The 18644-nt window shown below is 15.6% G+C and overlaps 4 protein-coding genes and 1 non-coding gene across 5 annotated transcripts, besides 35 other annotated features; 2 read left to right on the top strand and 3 right to left on the bottom strand. All coding sequences in view use genetic code 6, as the record gives it.

The window, feature by feature from the left end:
- Positions 1-17: 17 nt before the first annotated feature.
- Positions 18-51: a microsatellite.
- A 446-nt stretch (positions 52-497) lies between these two features.
- Positions 498-538: a microsatellite.
- A 195-nt stretch (positions 539-733) lies between these two features.
- Positions 734-782: a microsatellite.
- A 244-nt stretch (positions 783-1026) lies between these two features.
- Positions 1027-1089: a microsatellite.
- A 738-nt stretch (positions 1090-1827) lies between these two features.
- On the top strand, positions 1828-1900 carry IMG5_159100. The gene has a single exon. It is a non-coding gene; the product is annotated as a tRNA-Ala (tRNA).
- A 228-nt stretch (positions 1901-2128) lies between these two features.
- Positions 2129-2167: a microsatellite.
- A 196-nt stretch (positions 2168-2363) lies between these two features.
- Positions 2364-2436: a microsatellite.
- Positions 2393-2446: a microsatellite.
- A 45-nt stretch (positions 2447-2491) lies between these two features.
- Positions 2492-2551: a microsatellite.
- Positions 2521-2550: a microsatellite.
- Positions 2552-2574: 23 nt separating the features above from the next.
- Positions 2575-2625: a microsatellite.
- Positions 2603-3133, top strand: IMG5_159090 (hypothetical protein; the record flags this gene model as incomplete). The annotated part of the gene is made up of 3 exons (XM_004030483.1): positions 2603-2770; positions 2847-2909; positions 3009-3133. Coding segments are annotated over 3 exons (267 nt in total), but the record flags the coding sequence as incomplete, so codon positions are not given.
- Positions 3107-3176: a microsatellite.
- Positions 3109-3165: a microsatellite.
- Positions 3111-3176: a microsatellite.
- Positions 3177-3425: 249 nt separating this feature from the next.
- Positions 3426-5857, bottom strand: IMG5_159080 (serine protein kinase, putative; the record flags this gene model as incomplete). Its single annotated transcript, XM_004030482.1, has 6 exons — positions 3426-3884; positions 4072-4272; positions 4701-5469; positions 5512-5629; positions 5714-5753; positions 5816-5857. The coding sequence occupies 6 exons, from the start codon at positions 5855-5857 to the stop codon at positions 3426-3428; spliced, it is 1629 nt and encodes a 542-aa protein (XP_004030530.1).
- Positions 4489-4542: a microsatellite.
- Positions 4494-4542: a microsatellite.
- Positions 5640-5675: a microsatellite.
- Positions 5858-6443: 586 nt separating the features above from the next.
- Positions 6444-6511: a microsatellite.
- Positions 6512-7050: 539 nt separating this feature from the next.
- Positions 7051-7119: a microsatellite.
- An 866-nt stretch (positions 7120-7985) lies between these two features.
- Positions 7986-8068: a microsatellite.
- Positions 8069-8814: 746 nt separating this feature from the next.
- Positions 8815-8866: a microsatellite.
- Positions 8867-8872: 6 nt separating this feature from the next.
- Positions 8873-8953: a microsatellite.
- Positions 8875-8985: a microsatellite.
- Positions 8876-8950: a microsatellite.
- Positions 8986-9564: 579 nt separating the features above from the next.
- Positions 9565-9602: a microsatellite.
- Positions 9586-9650: a microsatellite.
- A 1698-nt stretch (positions 9651-11348) lies between these two features.
- IMG5_159070 (hypothetical protein) lies at positions 11349-12269 on the bottom strand (the record flags this gene model as incomplete). Its single annotated transcript, XM_004030481.1, has 5 exons — positions 12135-12269; positions 12005-12064; positions 11643-11866; positions 11484-11585; positions 11349-11421 (listed from the first exon to the last, which is right to left on the bottom strand). The coding sequence occupies exons 2-5, from the start codon at positions 12014-12016 to the stop codon at positions 11349-11351; spliced, it is 411 nt and encodes a 136-aa protein (XP_004030529.1). The 5' UTR covers positions 12017-12064; positions 12135-12269.
- Positions 12270-15943: 3674 nt separating this feature from the next.
- Positions 15944-15984: a microsatellite.
- Positions 15950-15992: a microsatellite.
- Positions 15950-15999: a microsatellite.
- A 32-nt stretch (positions 16000-16031) lies between these two features.
- Positions 16032-16169: a microsatellite.
- Positions 16034-16154: a microsatellite.
- Positions 16039-16143: a microsatellite.
- Positions 16063-16167: a microsatellite.
- Positions 16063-16172: a microsatellite.
- Positions 16063-16173: a microsatellite.
- Positions 16063-16174: a microsatellite.
- A 1247-nt stretch (positions 16175-17421) lies between these two features.
- IMG5_159060 (MatE efflux family protein, putative) lies at positions 17422-18618 on the bottom strand (the record flags this gene model as incomplete). The annotated part of the gene is made up of 2 exons (XM_004030480.1): positions 17422-18029; positions 18075-18618. The coding sequence occupies 2 exons, from the start codon at positions 18616-18618 to the stop codon at positions 17437-17439; spliced, it is 1137 nt and encodes a 378-aa protein (XP_004030528.1). The 3' UTR covers positions 17422-17436.
- Positions 18619-18644: the final 26 nt, after the last annotated feature.

The following is an 18644-nucleotide window of genomic DNA, read 5'->3' as shown; positions in this document are numbered from 1 at the left end:
TTATTTAACCCATTGACTATTATTATTACTATTATTATTATTATTAATATTGCATCATATTCATATCAATTTAATTATTCCCTTAAGGATATTACATGTTTTGAAAAAGATTCTTTTTTTTATTATTTTTAATATTAAAATATTTTTTTTATTTTTTTTAACACCTTCATTCTTAACTCTTATTTACTATGTGCGAAATTGCATCTACTTTCATATTTGCAATTACATTCACCTTTTTTATTTTTTAATCAGTAAAAATATTTAGAGTATATTTTACCAGTTAGTTCATTATATGATTTACACATTACAGATTTGTAATTTGATTAAGCAATGTTTACCGGAGCTTAATATTGATTGCTAATATTGACAAAAGCTTTTTTCTTTTGATATATATATATATATATATTATTTTAATAAATATTTTTTTTTATTTACTTAATTTCCCATCTATAATTCATGTTCTCCCTATATAATATATATTTTTTGTTAAAGTAATATTATAAATTTATTTGATTTTTTATTAATTTTTTAATTTTTTTACATGTGCAAAACAACATTCGTTTTTCTTTGGGCATGTTCTACCTATTATTTTTTTTTTTTTAGTTTATATGATTTTATATTTACTTGCACTATAATGCTTGCAAAGTTGTGTTTTAAATTTACTACTGTCAACTATTTGTTATGGAAATTACATTTTTAAAAAAAGATTTTTTTTGTTTTTTTATTGTTTAATTAATAAAATGTATATATATTTATATAATAAATCTAAATATATTTTATATTTAAATTATTATTTTCCTTTCTTTTATAGATATTAATTGTTAAGTAAAATTTTATTTTGATAAATATAATTTCAGAAATTTAAAAATAAAATAAATTATTTTATTTTTTACTAAATGAATTATTTTGTTTAAATAAAATTTTTATCTTATTTTCAAATATTGCAAATAAATAATTAAGATTTAAATTTAAAAAAAACTATATAAAACATATGCTAAAAATAAATTTAATAATAAAAGTATTAAGATATATATATATATATATATATATATATATATATATATATATATATTTATATTTACATATATAAAGTACAACCTATATATTTAATATAAAAAAAATATAAAATATATGGAATAAGCATATATTAATAAAATTTCATAATAATTATATATAGTTTGTTATAATTCAGCTATTAATATCAGTGTAATATAAAATGATGAGCAAATAGATAAAGCATATAATAATTGTATAGATTTATTTAAAAAATCAAAATATATTTCTTACTAATCGTTTTTGTAATTTGTTAGAGAAAAAGGTCTAAAAAGTAAGTAAAAAAAATTAATAAGATTTAAATTAAATATAATGAATAAGTAGATTTTGAAATTATTAACATATTATAAATAGAAATAAAAAAAAAAAAAAATATGTTTTTAGTACATAACATTTTTATTTACATATTGTCGAGTTTTTTATAATTTTATTAAATTAATTTTATTTTATAAATAAGTATTCATTACTTAAATATTATATACCGTTAAAATACGAATAAAGAACATTATAATCTATAAATATATAATAATTTAACATTTAAAATAAATTTTTATTTAATAATATTCGAAGTGTATAAAGAATAAGAATAATATAAAAATATATTTTAATATATTATAATTGATAATAAAAAATTATAAATTAAGAATGTCCTTTTCTATATAATCTAGTTATTTTGTAAAATGACAGAAAAATAAAAAATAAAAAAGTATTATAATTATTATTTTTTTAAATTAATACTTTTATTGTTTTTTTTCAATTAAATATTATGAAAATGGGGATCTAGCTCAAATGGTAGAGCGCTCGTTTAGCATACGAGAGGCACTGGGATCAATGCCCAGGTTCTCCATATTTTTTAATTATAAAATTAAAAATTTAATATTTATTAAATAAATTAAAGTTAAAATCACAAATTATATTTCGTATCTTTTTTAAAGAAAATTTAGATAATTAAAATTAAAATAAAATGAAGAAAAAAAATAATTTATGAAAAATATAAAATTAAAATATTTATATTTATTTATAAATAATAAATTTTTATAAGTGTTTATATATATATAATTAATAATTTAATAAATAAAAAAATATTTATTTTAAAGAAAATTTTTAATTTAAATTATTAAGTTTACTCTTTAAAAAATATATAGAAAACCAATGTATTTTAGATAATTATAAATAAAAATTAAATTGAAATATCAAAATTTAAAATAAAAAAATTTATTTAATATAAAAAAAAAAGTTATTATATATATGGAAAACTTTTATACTAAATAAATAAAATATAAAAAAATATCTAATTAAAAATATTTATTATTATTTTATATTATCAAATTTTTTATAATATATAATAATTATATTTATATATATAAATAATTATATATATATTTATTTATATTATTAACTAAATTATAAAGAAATATTTTAATTAAAAAAAAAATTATATAAATATATTTTATAAATATTTAAAATATATATTTTAATAAACATATATTTTATAAATGTAAAAAATATTATATATTTATAATTATATAAATAAAATAAAATAAAATATTATATTATAATAATAAATTAAAAATGAATTAAATTTAATAAGTTAATAAATAAGGAAGAAAACTTTTCAAATATCATATTGATTAAAATATTTAAAGATATAAGAATTAATAAATGTTTACTTATAGAGTTAATAGATGGAGATGGAATACAAAAGATCATTCCACCCGTAATTTATTTAAAATTTATATTTTATTTAAAAATATAATCAATATTTACATTTTACAAAAACAAAAACAAAAAAGCTCTTAAATTCTTTAGATTAAAATATCCTTTAATGTGGTCTTTTACTGCTATTTTAGTTTACGGTAATTTATAATTATTAAATAATATTAATATAATTATATTATTTTAAACATAAAATTATAATATAAAAAAAAAAAAAATTAATTATTTTTACAAAAAAGATTGGACTTATGGATGGACTTAACTTAGTTCACATTGATTTTTTTTAATAAAAACAATATTTATATTTAAATGCAAATTAATACTATTTACAATGCATTTTTTAAAAAAAAAGAATAATTATTTGAAAAAAAAAAAATATATATATTTATAAAAAAATAAGATTAATTTATTATTTTTTTTAAAAAAAAATATAAAACTAAATTAATAATATTTTTTTTAAAAAAAAAGAAAAAATAAATAAAAGTAAATTCAATTTTAAAATAAAAAATTATTAAAGATAATTACTAAAGACTTTTATATATAATTTTTTATTTTTATTTTTTTATTTTTTTCAATCAAATTTACTAATATAATATTAATATTATTAATATTATATTATAGTTTTTTTTTAATTATTATTCTTTTTTTAAAATTTTTCATTTTGTATTTATAAATTACCAATTTCCTGCATTATCAAGTTCTCCAAAATTAATACCATCCCCATATCCAATATATCCTAAATTAGTAAAAGACCTATCTACAAGTTTTCTATCAATATTAGGTTTATAATCATAGAATTAACTATCATCTTCATCTTCGCCTAAGTTGTCATTTTATTCATTATCAGCATCATGATCATCTGAACTAGAAATATAATTTTTATCCTATTCTATTTCATAACCAATTAACTTTGCAATATCAATTTATTTTTGTTTAGCTTTCATATAGTCGTTATATTATTATTCATTCATTTTATATTCATATTCGTTTGTTTATCCTTTTAGCCATGGATGTTCTAACATTTATTAAGCTGTTTTTCTCTTTTCAGGTATACAATTTAACATTTACATCATAAAATCTTCAAATTCTCTAGCTTCTTTTCTTTGATATGATATCTATTTTTTTTTTTTTTAATAAATATAAATATTTATTTAATTTAATTTTTTTTACTTTTCAATCAAAACACAATGTAAAGGCCAATAATGTAATTAAGGAATTCTTTTAAGTTTACCATTTTTATCGAAATATTTCTAATTTTATTAATTTAATAAAATTATATTATTTTTACTAAGTAAAAAATACCTTAGAATTTGTTCCTTTCAAAGCATAATTTTTAGGGAACTTTTTACATAATTCCTATATTTGGGCTAAATGATCATCATTTTTCGAAAAATTAGGCCCTTTTCTAGGTTCAAATAGAAAATCTCCAGTTAATATTTCAAAAAGCATACATGCTAAACTCCAAATATCTGCAGTTTGATTATACATATTACCAATAAGTACCTTTTATAATTAATAAAAGAAAAAAAAGAAAAATAAAATACTTCAGGAGAACGATATTATCTAGTCTAAATTTAAGTCGAAAAATGATAAAAAGTATAACAAGCGTTTCCTAAATCCGCAATCTTTAACTTAAAATCTTCCTATAATTTAGGTCCTCTTAAAAGGGTATTTTTATTTAAAATTTATTAATCTGGTTTAGAAAACAATTTGAAATTATCTTAATTATTATTTTCTTAATCATTATTTTATTGTTAATTATTATTTTCTTAAGAAAGTTTATTTATAGGAACCCCTTCTTCCTATAATTTATTTTTCTTTTTATTTATTTTTTTCTTTAAATTTTTCTTCTAGTTTTTCGTCAAATTCCCTTCTTTTAGTTTCTCTTTTAATTTTTTAAAATTCTCTATATTTAAACTATTAATAATAACAGCTTCCTTTTTCTCATTTTCATTAATTTTTTCTTCCTTAATATCCATAATTTCCTATAATCCAAGTAATTTTCTAATAACTTAAAGTCTTTATTCACATACTTCCCTTCCTTTAATTTACCCATTTTCAACAATATCTTTAAGATCTTCCTAAGTCAATTAAAGCAACACATTTTCCGGTTTTAAATCAGTATGAATAACATTACAATATCTATCTAAAAAATCTAACCCTATAAGACATTATTTAGCTATTTTTCTACATAAATTCATCGGAACACCTTAATAATTATATCTTTTTATTACTTCAAGTAAATTAACTCCAAGAATTTCAAACACAAAACAAAAATGGCTTCCATAAGGCCCATTATATATAAAACTATTCAATAATTAAACTACTTAACAATCATCTTTTGTTAAATACTTTCTGTTCTCATCTTAATGATATTTCTATAAATCTTTTAACCATTCAGGGTCTTTGCATTTCTATGCAACTTTTTATAATACTTCCACTTCATCAAAAGCAGCTTCTAAATAGTTATTAGCGCATTTCTGCACTTTCAATGCTACATATGTTTCATATTTAAAATCTTTAGCTAACCATACTGTAGAAAAATGGCCCCAACCAATTTTCTGAATTACTACATATCTCTTATTTATCACTTCTCCTATATGTACTGGATGATATCCTCCTATTTTGTAGTCTTAAATTCCTTCATCTTCACTATCATGTTCTTAGCCAACTTAATCTAAAAGTTATTCAAGTGTTTATCTTTTTGTTTATTTTTTATTTTTATTTTATTTTATATTTTACTCTTCATTATTGTTTTGAGAATCAGTTTAAGTTGCTTCTTGCTAGTTTTTTTGTTCGAAACATTGATTTGTATTATCTTAATTTTGGTAAACATTTTGTGATTTTGTTTATTTATCTTCTGTTTATGAATATATATATATATATATATATATATATATATATATGTTTTATTTTCTGTTATTAGACTTTTTTTTTATTCAACCTGCGAAATAGTTTGTTTTTAAGTTACTTTCTTTTAATATCTTTTTAAATTTATTTTAAGAAATTAATTAAATTTTTGTTAAAAAATATATTCGTTTCTTACTTTGTTTTCTTTTTCTATAATATCCTCATTAAAACTTAACATTTATTCTGTATTTATTTGTTTTTGATGTTTTTAAATTTCATTTTGAAAATCAAAATTAACGTGCTCTCCAAAAGGCTTAATGGTATCTTTTTTATAAATTTATATGGCTATACTTCTTTTTAATATTTATTTATTTTTTTGAGTATACCTTCTATGATCATTTTTTTTTATTTTATTTTATTTTTCAAAATAATACAATTTAAAAAAAAATGATTATCTTTATATTAATATTTAAATTTTTTTTTATATAAAAAAAAAAAAATCAAAAAAAAACCAAAAAAGCTAAATTCATAAAAAGAGAAAAATTAAATTATATAATTTTAAATTTTTTCCTTAAAAATGATTATTTAATTTAATTAAACACACTATATTTTATATTTTTTCATTCTTTGAAATTAATTAATGCTTCCCTAAAACTTTTATAAAATTTATTACAATTTATAATTATTCATGATATTATAAAATAATATAAATGTATTTGAAAAAAAATAAATAAAAAACAGTAATAAACAATAATTAATTATATTTTAATTTAAATATTATATTATTGGACTTTTAAGGCAATTAATAATTTAAAAATAAAATAATAAAATGAATAAAAAATTTTATATAAAATTAAAATAAACTTTTTTTAAAAAAATAATATTTTATATATTTATATTATCTTTCTTGATAAAATTTATTTATATTTTATCCTTTTTATTTATATTTTTAAATGACAATTTAGTAATATATATATTCATATTAAATTTAAAAACTTTTTTTTATATTTTTTCGAAATTTATAAATTTATAATAATATAATAAATGTTTATATCTATTTTTATAAATATTAAAAAATGGTTTAAAATATTATATTACAACAATGTAAATATATAAGTAAGATAATTTATTAAAATATATATTATATTAAATTATTTATTTATCATAAATTTAATAATTATTTTAATATTATTTTATATTTTTAAATATCTAAATATGTTAAATGCCTTATATTTTTACATAAATACAATATATTTGATAAAAAAATATTCAAATATTGTTTCGAATAATATAATTATATCAAACTTCAAAATAATAAATATATAAAAAAAAAATATTATATACTATTATTAATTGTAAATAATTTTAAGCTTAGAATATTATAAATTTAAATTCCTTTATATATATAATGTTAATTATAATATTATTTTGTAAAAATAATAAAAAAAGCTATTTTATTAATAATTATAATAAAAATGCAATTTAATAATTAAAAATAATTAAACAAATAAAAAAAATAAAATATAAATGTTAAAAAAAATTAATAATTATAATATTTAAAATAATCAAATATAAGCAATATATATAATTCAATAAAAAAAAATATGGAAACCAAATAATAATATATACAATTATCTGAATAAGAAATATAAGTAAGTGATTTTTTGATTAAAAATGAAATAGAATGTGAAAAAATAAAAGATTTATTATAAAAAGCTTATGAAAGTAAAGATAATCACAAATATTAAGAATCCCAGTCTTTATATTTAGAAGCTATAAACATATAAAAATAAAACTATGGCGAGAATTCGTTATATTTGGCTTCTATATATAAAAAGTTAGCATTTCTTTTCTAAAAACAAAGAGACTTCAAGAACTCTTTAGATTACTATATTATAGCTTTAAAAATATATTAAAATTAAAATAAACATTATTCAAGAGAAGGAACATGTTTAATTTCTATTTCCAATTTATATTTAATTTAAGAATAACTGTAAGAATCATACGAATATATATAAAAATCACTCGATTTTATTATAATTTTGAACTAGAAGATGAAATATGAAGCCTCTATTAATTTGTTAAGCTTTAAGGCTTAGAAGAAAAGATGATATTGCGCAAAAACAAAAAATATAAGAAGAAAATTAAATTATTGATTGTAAAGAATAAACTCTATGCTGTATTTGCCTTGAAGATATTCCAAAAAATGAAAAAGTTCGAAAATTACAATGTGAGCATTTATTCCATATAAAATGTATAGGGTAATGGATTTAGTAAAGTTAAAAATGTCCCTATTGTAGAGAAATATTGTAAAAAGAAATTTGAAAAATTAAAAATATTTTATATGTGGTTATATAATATGCTTGTTTTATTTTATTTTTATTTTAATTTATTTATTTTATTTTTATTTTAATTTATTTTATTTTATTTTATTTTATTTTATTTTATTAATTATTAAAATATTATTATTTTTTTTTACGTTTTTATTTTAAATATTTTTTATTAATTTTAAAATAAATTTTAATTTATTTATTTTTTTTTACCTAAAAAAAAAAATATTAAATTTTACTTAAATTATAAACTATTTTTCTTGTTTTTGTATTATTAAATTAACTTTATTTTTAATAGTATTCCAAAAAATGCTAAACTTTATATATAATTTTTTTATTTTAAACACCAACATATTTATTATACAATTTTATAATAATAATTATAGTAACTATAATTTAAAAAAGTTATACTAGTGTTAAAAATACTTAAAATTCTATATTTAATATTTTATAATTAAACTTTATGGTATTATTATTTAATTATAATCAATTAAAATAATTTAAAAAACTAAATTTAATTTTTAGTTTAATAACACTTTTACATTATGGATAAAATGTAAATATTAAAATTATTTTCAATTTAATATAAAAATGAAAAAAATATTAATTTTTTTATTTGTAATCATTAAAATTTAATCTTAAAAATAAAGCAAAAACAATTCTATTTACATTTTTAAAGTATAGTTATATTTTAATATATAAAATAGAACCATTTTAATGTTTAAATAATTAAATTTAGTAATAAAATTATATATTTAAATAATAAATATAATCGAATTTTATATTATTACAAATATTTATAAAAAGTATATAAAAATAAATATTATATTATAAGTATAGTTTTATTTTATAAATAAAAATTGTATTTTTAAAATAATAATAATTTTTTTAATTATTAATTAATTTATATAAAATAAAAAATATTTATATATTATTTTATATATATTTTTTAAAATTTATAAATACTATTATATATTTATAATATATATATTTTAATATATTTTTAAAATAAATAATTTTTATTATTTTTCAAATAGCTCAGTTAATTAAATTAAATACTATTATAAATTATATTTGTTAATGTATTATAAATGTAATTTGTTTTAATTTTAATTATTTCTCGAATTAATTTAATAATTCTTTTTATTAATTAATATTTATATTTATTATATTTATTGTATTATTAATTTTATGATAAAATTATTTTCTAATACAATTATATTTTTTTATTATATAAAAATATTTAATTTATTAATTAGATAAAGTATTTATTCCTTTATATTTATTTTATTTAATTATTTTTATTTACCAAATACAAACATATCATAATTTTCTTTAAAAAAATCTAATATTAATGTTTATAATAACAAATTAATTTATTATAAAATTTTCATAAAAAAAAAAATTAAATAATAAAATTTACATGTAATATTTTTCTAATTAATTTTTTTTTTTATATAAAAAATAAGATAAAATATATTAAATTTAAAAAGAACACTAAAAAAAATTTTATTTGTTCTTTGTATAAAATAAAAATAATTTAATTTATTTTTTTTAAAAAAATTAGTTTAAGAGTTAATTTTTAATATATAATAAATTATAAAAAAAAAAAAATTATATATAAATATATATACATATATATATATATTATATTTTCTAATTTCATAATTATTATTTTATAAATAATTTATAATTATTATTAGTTTTTTATCGTTTAATAAGCTAATTAATTTTCTTTAATTATTTCTAATAATTTAAAAAACACAGTATTTGGATTATTTACTAAAACTTCTGGACTAAAATATATATACAAAGAAAACTGATATAATTTGCATTTTAAATATATTTTTTTCCTTATTTAATAGTTATGATCTTTTCTGTTTTTGTTAGAAATTGTATATAAGAATCTTATAAATAATTTTTTTAAAAAAATAATTTAGTCCCTTTTATGGGAATAGGTAACTTAATTTATTTAAGAATCTTAATTTTATTAAAGGCAAGCATCAATATAACTAGTTGCTTTAAATTTAAGTGTATAAATAGAAGACATGTTATTTATATTATTTTTATTTTAAATAAATCATAAAAGTATTTGAAATAATTAGAATAATAATATTTCCCGTTTAATAAATTTTTAAAAATACTTAAATATAATCTTTATATATCTGTATTATACATTTTTTGCTTGAAAAATGAAGAATTATGACTATAATTTGCTGATTTTCATTATATATAATGGTTTATTGAATAATCCATAAATTTATATGTTATTATTCCAAAAAAAAGTGAATTTTTTAATAAAAAATAAATATTAAAAGAAAAATTATTTTGCAAATAGATTAACTATAGATAATTAATTGCATTTTCGTTTAAACTAACTTTTAGATTTTTAATAATTATTTAAAATAAATTATTTTTAATTGTGTATCCAAAAGTAAGCCTCATAAAAAAGATTATATTAAAATATCACCCATACTTTAATACTAAATAAAGGTATAGACCATATAAAGATAAAATGTCTAAAAAGTATTATATTTATCACTAATATTATATTTAAATTATCCAAAATTTGAAAATAAATCCAATTAATTATTAATCTGAAATTATAATTAATAAACAAGCATAAATATGTGAATATATAATAATTATATTAAAATATAATAGAAATAATAAAAATTAATATATGAAAAAAATTTTTAAATACATTGATTGAAATAATATGAAAAATAGATATATAGATAATTTAAATAAAATACCATAAAAAATATATAAATATTTATTAATTAGAGTATTGGTATTTCCTTAATAATAATTATCTCATGATAAATTAATAAAAGATTTTTAAATAAGTATTTATTATAATTAATATTTTACATTTACCAATTATACAATTTTTAAGATAGATATAGTAAATATAATTAGCTTGTTTTTTAAAGAATATTATAAGATCAAAAAATTATATAAGTAAATGATCAAAATTATTTAAAAAATCTATATTAGCTAAGTATCGAAAAAAATGTTTAGTTTTTACCAAAATTAAAATAATTAATAATATCCACTTTCATCTACAAACCCAAAATAAAATTATATGAAAATAAAGTAGATACTTATATAGAAAGTTAACAAAACTAATTATTAAAAATATCAGAAATTTATATTAGAGAACAAAATGAAGAAGATAAAGTAGAAAAAAACTAAAAAAAACAATATTCTAGAAAAGTTATATTGCTAAATTTTAATAAAATTAAAATATGATTTTATTTATAGAAAATGTTTTTTATATACATAATTTATTAAAAAAAAGTCTATGTATTTATATTAATAAAAAATTCGGATGTGTTTTGGTAAAAAATATTCATGTATAAAACAAATAAGAATAATAATAATAATAATAAGAAATCATCTAATTGTATAATATTAAGTAATATCGGGACTTTTAAAATTAGGAAATCCTAATCCTTAATTTTATTTTCTTTTTTTTTTTTTTTTTTATTCGTATAAATTATTGTCATTATAATAATAAATTTAATTTACTCTCTAGGACCAAAAATTAAAATTTATCTTACATGAGTATCTTTTCCACTATGTTAATTTTATAATATTGCAATTTAAATATTCATTGTTAAAATATAAGGTCTTATTTATATTTAATAATTAATAAAAATTTATTAAAAAGCATTTTATTATAAATACTTTTCAGTTTCATCCAATAGTTTAGTTTTTAATGGAAAAATATACCAACCAGTTGGTTCATTTAGTTCTACATAAACAGCTTCCTTAATAATAAATTATATTTATAATATTTCTTCTATTATATTTTATACTGTTAAATCTTGCAAATTTGTACCAGCTCTTATAGATATTTTACTAGGAGTATAACTTTCATCAGTTTTAAAATCTAATTATATAGCGATTTCCTTTTAATATTAAATTTAAGTATTTATTAAAATAATATTATTTTATTTTGTATATATATTTTAAAAATATTTATAATTAATTTTACTAATTTTAATATATATGTATATATATATAAAATATAAATATCTATTTTTTACCTAAATTCTCATTTTTTTTGAAACTATATATTTATAAAATGTGGCTGATTTCCATCAGACCTTTTTTCAATTAGTTATTTTTAATATATTATTTATCAACATTAATTAATTTAATTATATTATTAAATACTGCCAAAATGTTTTATCATCACCATCTCTTAATTATTCGATTCCATTTCCTGGTTTTGCAGAACTTAATGTCCAGACAGCTTCTTCTCCAATTTCTCTTCTTTAATTATTTGGTTATGGTTTTATATTTGTTTACTGATATTCTATTATTTATATTATATTAATAGTATTATAAATGTCATTTTTTAAATTTAAAATATTATAAAAGTTCTCTATATATAATATATAATATATTTTTTTGCGTTTATCTGAACCTCTATTCTCCATCATCTTTTAATAATTAAATTCTTTTTTATTTACTTTAATTATGTTTTTATATTTTTATAAAGAAATAAATAAATATTATATAAAAGTATTTTTATTAAAAAATATTTTTAATTTATTATTTTTTTTTTTTTAAAAAAAAAAATAATAATAATAATAATAACAATTTTATGAAAAATAACTTATTTATTAAAAAAAAAAAAAAAAATCTTATCAAAAGTATCATTTAATTAATTGAACTTCATCTTCCGATTTTTTAGAAACATTATTATCATCTTCTTCAAACATTTAAACAATTTATATAAAATTTTGACCTTTAGTTTCTTTACAAAATATCCAAATAAATACTAAAGCAATACTAGAACATACTCCGAAAATCTAAAAGTTAATAAACATAATTTTATTTAAACAAATAATTGCAGAAATACTTTTACTTACCCATGCCATAAATGCACTAAAACTCATACCTTCGCCCCCAATAATATCACTGCAATAAATCCATGTTCCAGGTCCAATCATAGTTATATAAAAACCATAAAAAGAAAATAAAAGTACGACAGTAAATATTTACAAATATTCGCTTGTTTAAATATCATACAAAAATAAAATAGAAATCATCAAAAGAATCAAACTAACACTTGTATAACCAATTTTTAGAATCTAAACATGACCCAAAAAATGAGGTAAAAAAGAACCTATAATACAGAAGGTTAATAAAAAAATACTCGAAAATAATAATAATAGATTTAGTTTGTAATAATCATTAGTCACCTAAGAAAAAATTAAACTAGAAAATTAAATAACGGCATTAATTCCAGTCATATTATTAAAAAATTACAATATAATACTTATACAAAATCTATTTTTGTACGATTTTTAATCCAAGCTTTCATTTGAAATTTATTTATTTTCATTTTAATATATATTTTTTTCTTTAAATAATTCCAAAAAGAAATTTTCTATTTCGTCAACAAACTCTTATTTATAATATTTTTCTATATATTTCTTACCTAACTATCTATTTCTATTTTGGTAATAATAATAGGGAGTATCATATTTAAAAAAAACACAAGTAAAAATATTCTCAAAGCACAAACAAATCCAGGAAAAAAAATTATAAATTTCAAATAAAAAGTTATGTCTTTCCATTTAATTATTTGTTACTTATTTTAATCCCATACAAAAAATAGTACAGACAATAATCCCTGATATAGCTGAAATCCAAAACAAATATCCTAGTTTTCCTGTTAATTCTATTGGGTTACATTCCTTTATATATAATGAAACTACACAAAAATTCATTCCAAGAGCTACTCCCATTATAAATCTTGCAATTATAAAAAAATAAATATTAGATATCAAACCTAAGGTAACCGCAAATATTTGTATTAAATCACTTATAATCATAAACTTTCGACGCCCCATTTTATTTATTAGAAATTTTGACATTATACATCCAAAAATAGCCCCCACTGATGTAATTGAAATTATTAAAACCTTTTAAATTTTAATTTTTAATTTTATATTGATATTTACTAAAGTAGAATGAAACTCTTCTGTGTAATGGGACATATCTTCATTTTAATAATAATCATCTGTATCGTATTTAGATATACCAAATTCCAGTGATAATTAATAATACAATAAAGACATTTCGGATATTATATAACCATATGAGAATATACCGAAAGATGCATTTAGACTTTAAAAAAATAATTATTTGAATGATTTATATTATTACATTTTTTTATTTATTTAATAATAAAATATATTGTTTATTAAATACTATATTTATCAATATGTAAATATCTATAATCAATTAAGTAGAATTTTTTATCCGTTTTCGAATAATTTAGTAAAAAAATAAAATAAAAATATAAAGAATTAATTGAATTAATATATAAAATTATATATATAATATTTTAAACATATTAGAATAAATATTGGATTTTATTATTATATTTACGAAAAGTATTTTAACAATAATATAAATAAAAAAAATTTAAATTGTTTATAAATAAAAAGACGACTAATAATAATAAAAAGGAAAATAAAAAAATTAATTAATCTAAAAAAATATTTTTAATTTAAATAAATAAAGAAAATTAAAAACTAATTTATTAATATTCCACAATAATATAATTAATATAAAACAAAAAAAACTTCAATAAATTCCTTTTTCAAAATACAAATGAAAAAAAAAAAATTCTTCTAATCATAGTATCGAAATAACCCAGAACTTCAAAAATAAAACTCATTGAATTATTCTCGAATTTACTAAATAAAATTAAATATAATCATTAAAAACCATTAATACATATTTTTTTTTTTTCACCACTTTTCCACTAAATTGACTACTTAAAGATACAAAAGAACCCATAAAGAAATACAATATTGGAAAAGGAATTAACTTAGTGGATATTTTTTTAAAAATAGTATTTAATTATCCCCTTCGAAACCTTTAACTAGAAATAAGGCAGTAATAGGGCTAAAAAACCAAATGATTAAAATTACTATATTTCCATCATAATTGAACAATCAGCATACACTGATTATTTACTCATTGATATAACTGCATTATATTGTTCTACTGTTACATCAAAAAAAATTTAAGATGGAAACATATTATATATAACATTATTTGACCACAATCATATTATCTTAATTATGAAAGATATTCTAATTATCATTTTAATTATAATAATTATATATCTTTTAGTATTCAAATTTTAGAATTAATTAATTTTTAATTAACATCTCATTAAATAATTTATATGTACTAAATAATTTTTTGGACTACATAAATGTTTGAAAAAAAAAAATAGTCTAAAAAATATACTTAAAAAATATAAAATAATTAATTTTTAAAATACAAAATTAAAATCTATTAATTATATACAATTTATATATATATATATATATTTATTATAAAAATAAAATAAAATTATAAGATATTCTTTATAAAAATTAAAAGATAAAATTAAATTTGATAAATACAAATATATTTTAAATAATTTATTTATTTCTATTCATATCTTAAACGATATAATATGCAGTGTAATAATTAAATACATCGAAGAATTATAAAATAAAAATGCTTGTTTTTACATTTATTATATCTTTGCTTTTTTTAAATTATTTCTAAAAAATCTAAATGATTATCTTTATGCGAAAAAAAATAAAAAAAAATTAAAATCTAACTATATAAAATTATTGTTCATTATTTAAATTAATTTATTTTTATTAAATAAAAAGTCATAAAAACATTAAATATTTTTTATATTTTAAAAATTTAATTGAATTAAATAAATTAAATAATATATGTATTTAAGTAAATATTATCATAATATCATATCTTAATTATTTATAAATATAACAAATAATTTTTATTTTACGAAGACTACTTCTATCATAAAATTATTTGTTGTTTTTTTAAATCTAATTAAGGTAATTAATAATATATTAAAATAATTAATAGAAATACATATATAAAAACAAAAATCATATTAAAAAATTAAAGTGATTTTTTATTTATAACAAAAAATTATATGAATATAAATATAAATATAAATATATATATATATATATTTATATAAAATATAATTAAATTTATACATATATTTTATTATATTTATCTATTATTTTCATTATATTTTTTATGTTAGTTTTTTTTTTTTTTTTCTTATTTTTTTCATTATTTTTTCTATATTTTTTTTCTTATTTTTTTCACTTTTATTTTTTTTTTTCTTTATTTTTTATTCTTCTTTTTTTTTTTTACTAACTACGATTACTATTTATTTTTTATAGCTATCATGGATTTTTTTATTTTCAATTTTCTTTAGTAAGCCATAGTCCACTATTTTTTTTTTCAAATTGCCTTAACTCTAAATACTCGAATTTTGTGAATTTTATGATTGAAATATTTAAATTATAAAATCTATCAATCTTGGAATATAGATAATATTATGTTTAATATATGATATTTATTTTTATATATTTTTTCCATTCAATTAATAAAAAAGGCCACTAATAATTTTTTTTAGCCTTTTTTTTATTGAGTAATAAAATAAAATTATAGTAAATTAAAAATAAAAATACAATAAATAAAATAATATATATTTTAATAAAATTAGAAAAAGATATATAATTAAATATAAGATTTATAAATAAAAATTTTATTTAATATTATTTTTGTTAATTATATCCTTTTTTTTTTTAATTAATTATATTATTAACGTAATATTAAATTTTGTATTTACTATTAAGGGGAATTTTTTTATTTTATATCTTATAAATATATTTAAATTATAATTAGACTTGAATTTTAATATTTTAATTCTGCATTTATTACTTTCCCGTTCTATATTTTTCCAATTTTCCTTCATGAAAATTCGCATTATAACAAATAATCATATTATTTTAATTTTTACAAATATTTGTATAATAATAATTTATTTGAAAATTTATTGTTTTTTAATTATTAATATTATTAAAATATAAATCGACAAAGAAACTAATATATTCAATAAATTTTAATAAATAATATTATAATTAATATATTATTAATATCTAAAAATTATTAATAGGGATACAATTATTTTTTTAATGATTTACTTATTATTATTAATATTAATAACAAATATTTATGTATCTTCATATTTATAAAAGTAAAAATATTTCATTTACTTATAATACTCTGCATACTATTTATCGTTTCCATATTTTTATCATTTTTAGAAATTCTTTAATGAATTTCTTTAAGTACCACATTTAAATCAGTCTTTAAAATAACCAATATTTAAAACAATATATTAATTCCAATACCCGAAACTAATCCCCACCAAATACCATTTAAGTCATAACCGAAGTTAAAAGCTAAAAAATAAGATATACTTATTCCAATAATACCATTAGAACAAATGAAAATTATACTACATAAAAACTCTTTTCCAATAGCTCTTAAATAACCAGAAAAAACATTTTTAATTCCATCAATACTATTTTAGAATAAAAAAATATAATAAGTATTAGTAAATGCTTCATTAACATCTGGATAATTAGTTAGCATTGAAGCAAATTATTTTCTTAAAAATCCCAAAAGAAGCCATATAGTTGCTATGTGGCCAAAAATAATATACATACCATAAATTCCATATTATTTAGCTGATTTTATGTTTTTTTTGTCCCATTTCGTTCCCTACATATGTACTACTACCAATAGAATAACCTAAGGCAAAACAAAAAAAACTAGTGTTAAAGTTCGATAAAGATAAATGAGCTGCATATTATGATTATTTTAAATTTGATGCTATTCCTGATTATACTTCATATATTACCCAATCTGCAGAAACAATTGCTCCTATAGGAATTACTGTTTTTAAAAAATCCCAGTTATTTAAAAATGCTTATCTAGAAAATGAAGTTTAGCATCTTTACAGAGAAGGTTTTCTCTTAATAAAAATAAATAAAAGAATCAAATTTTAGAATCTACTTAAATTAAATGTAATGGCAGCTCCATATACCCCCAAGTCAAGAACACCAATAAATATATAAGAATATAAAAAAATAAAAGGATAATTCATCGCACTTATATAAAATTAAGATCTATATTCATTTTATGCATTTAAGTATCCTTTTTAAATTATTTTTAAATAAAATAATAAAAATAATTAATTACCTTTAAAAATAAAATATGTAGCAAGAAATATAATGCCAGGAATTTATGTAATGCAATATTATCGAGAATATTCGCATAACATTTCATTTTTATTCCATATATGCAAAATATATTTTGAAAATATCATACAAAAGCATATTGGAATAAACATAATAAAGGCGATAAAAAAACACTTATTTAATAATAAACCCACAAGTTAATATTTTTTAGCTCCATACGCATGAGAAGCTAATATTTCAAAACCTGTTGATAATCCAAAATAAAGACTTAATCCAAGGCAATTTGTATAAACTACACCCAAGCCAAAACCTGCAATTGCATCTAGATTTTTCACATATTAATTAATAAATATTAATATAATTAGACCTTAAGAATTTTCAAATAAAAAACTAAACCCTAATTGAAATGAAGAAATTAAAAGATTTTTCATACTAGCACTTTGTTAATTATCATCATCTACTAATTATGTAAGCTTTATTTATGATTAAATATTATTATCTTAATCTTAAATTTTATTGTTATAAAGGCGTATCAATTTTATCATCTAAATTTACAATACTTTATTAATTA

Source organism: Ichthyophthirius multifiliis (assembly GCF_000220395.1).
Source record: "Ichthyophthirius multifiliis unplaced genomic scaffold scaff_1120509251204, whole genome shotgun sequence".
Lineage (NCBI taxonomy): Eukaryota > Ciliophora > Oligohymenophorea > Hymenostomatida > Ichthyophthirius > Ichthyophthirius multifiliis.
Note: the sequence above shows the minus strand (reverse complement) of the source record. Positions and strands in the feature narration are given on the sequence as shown.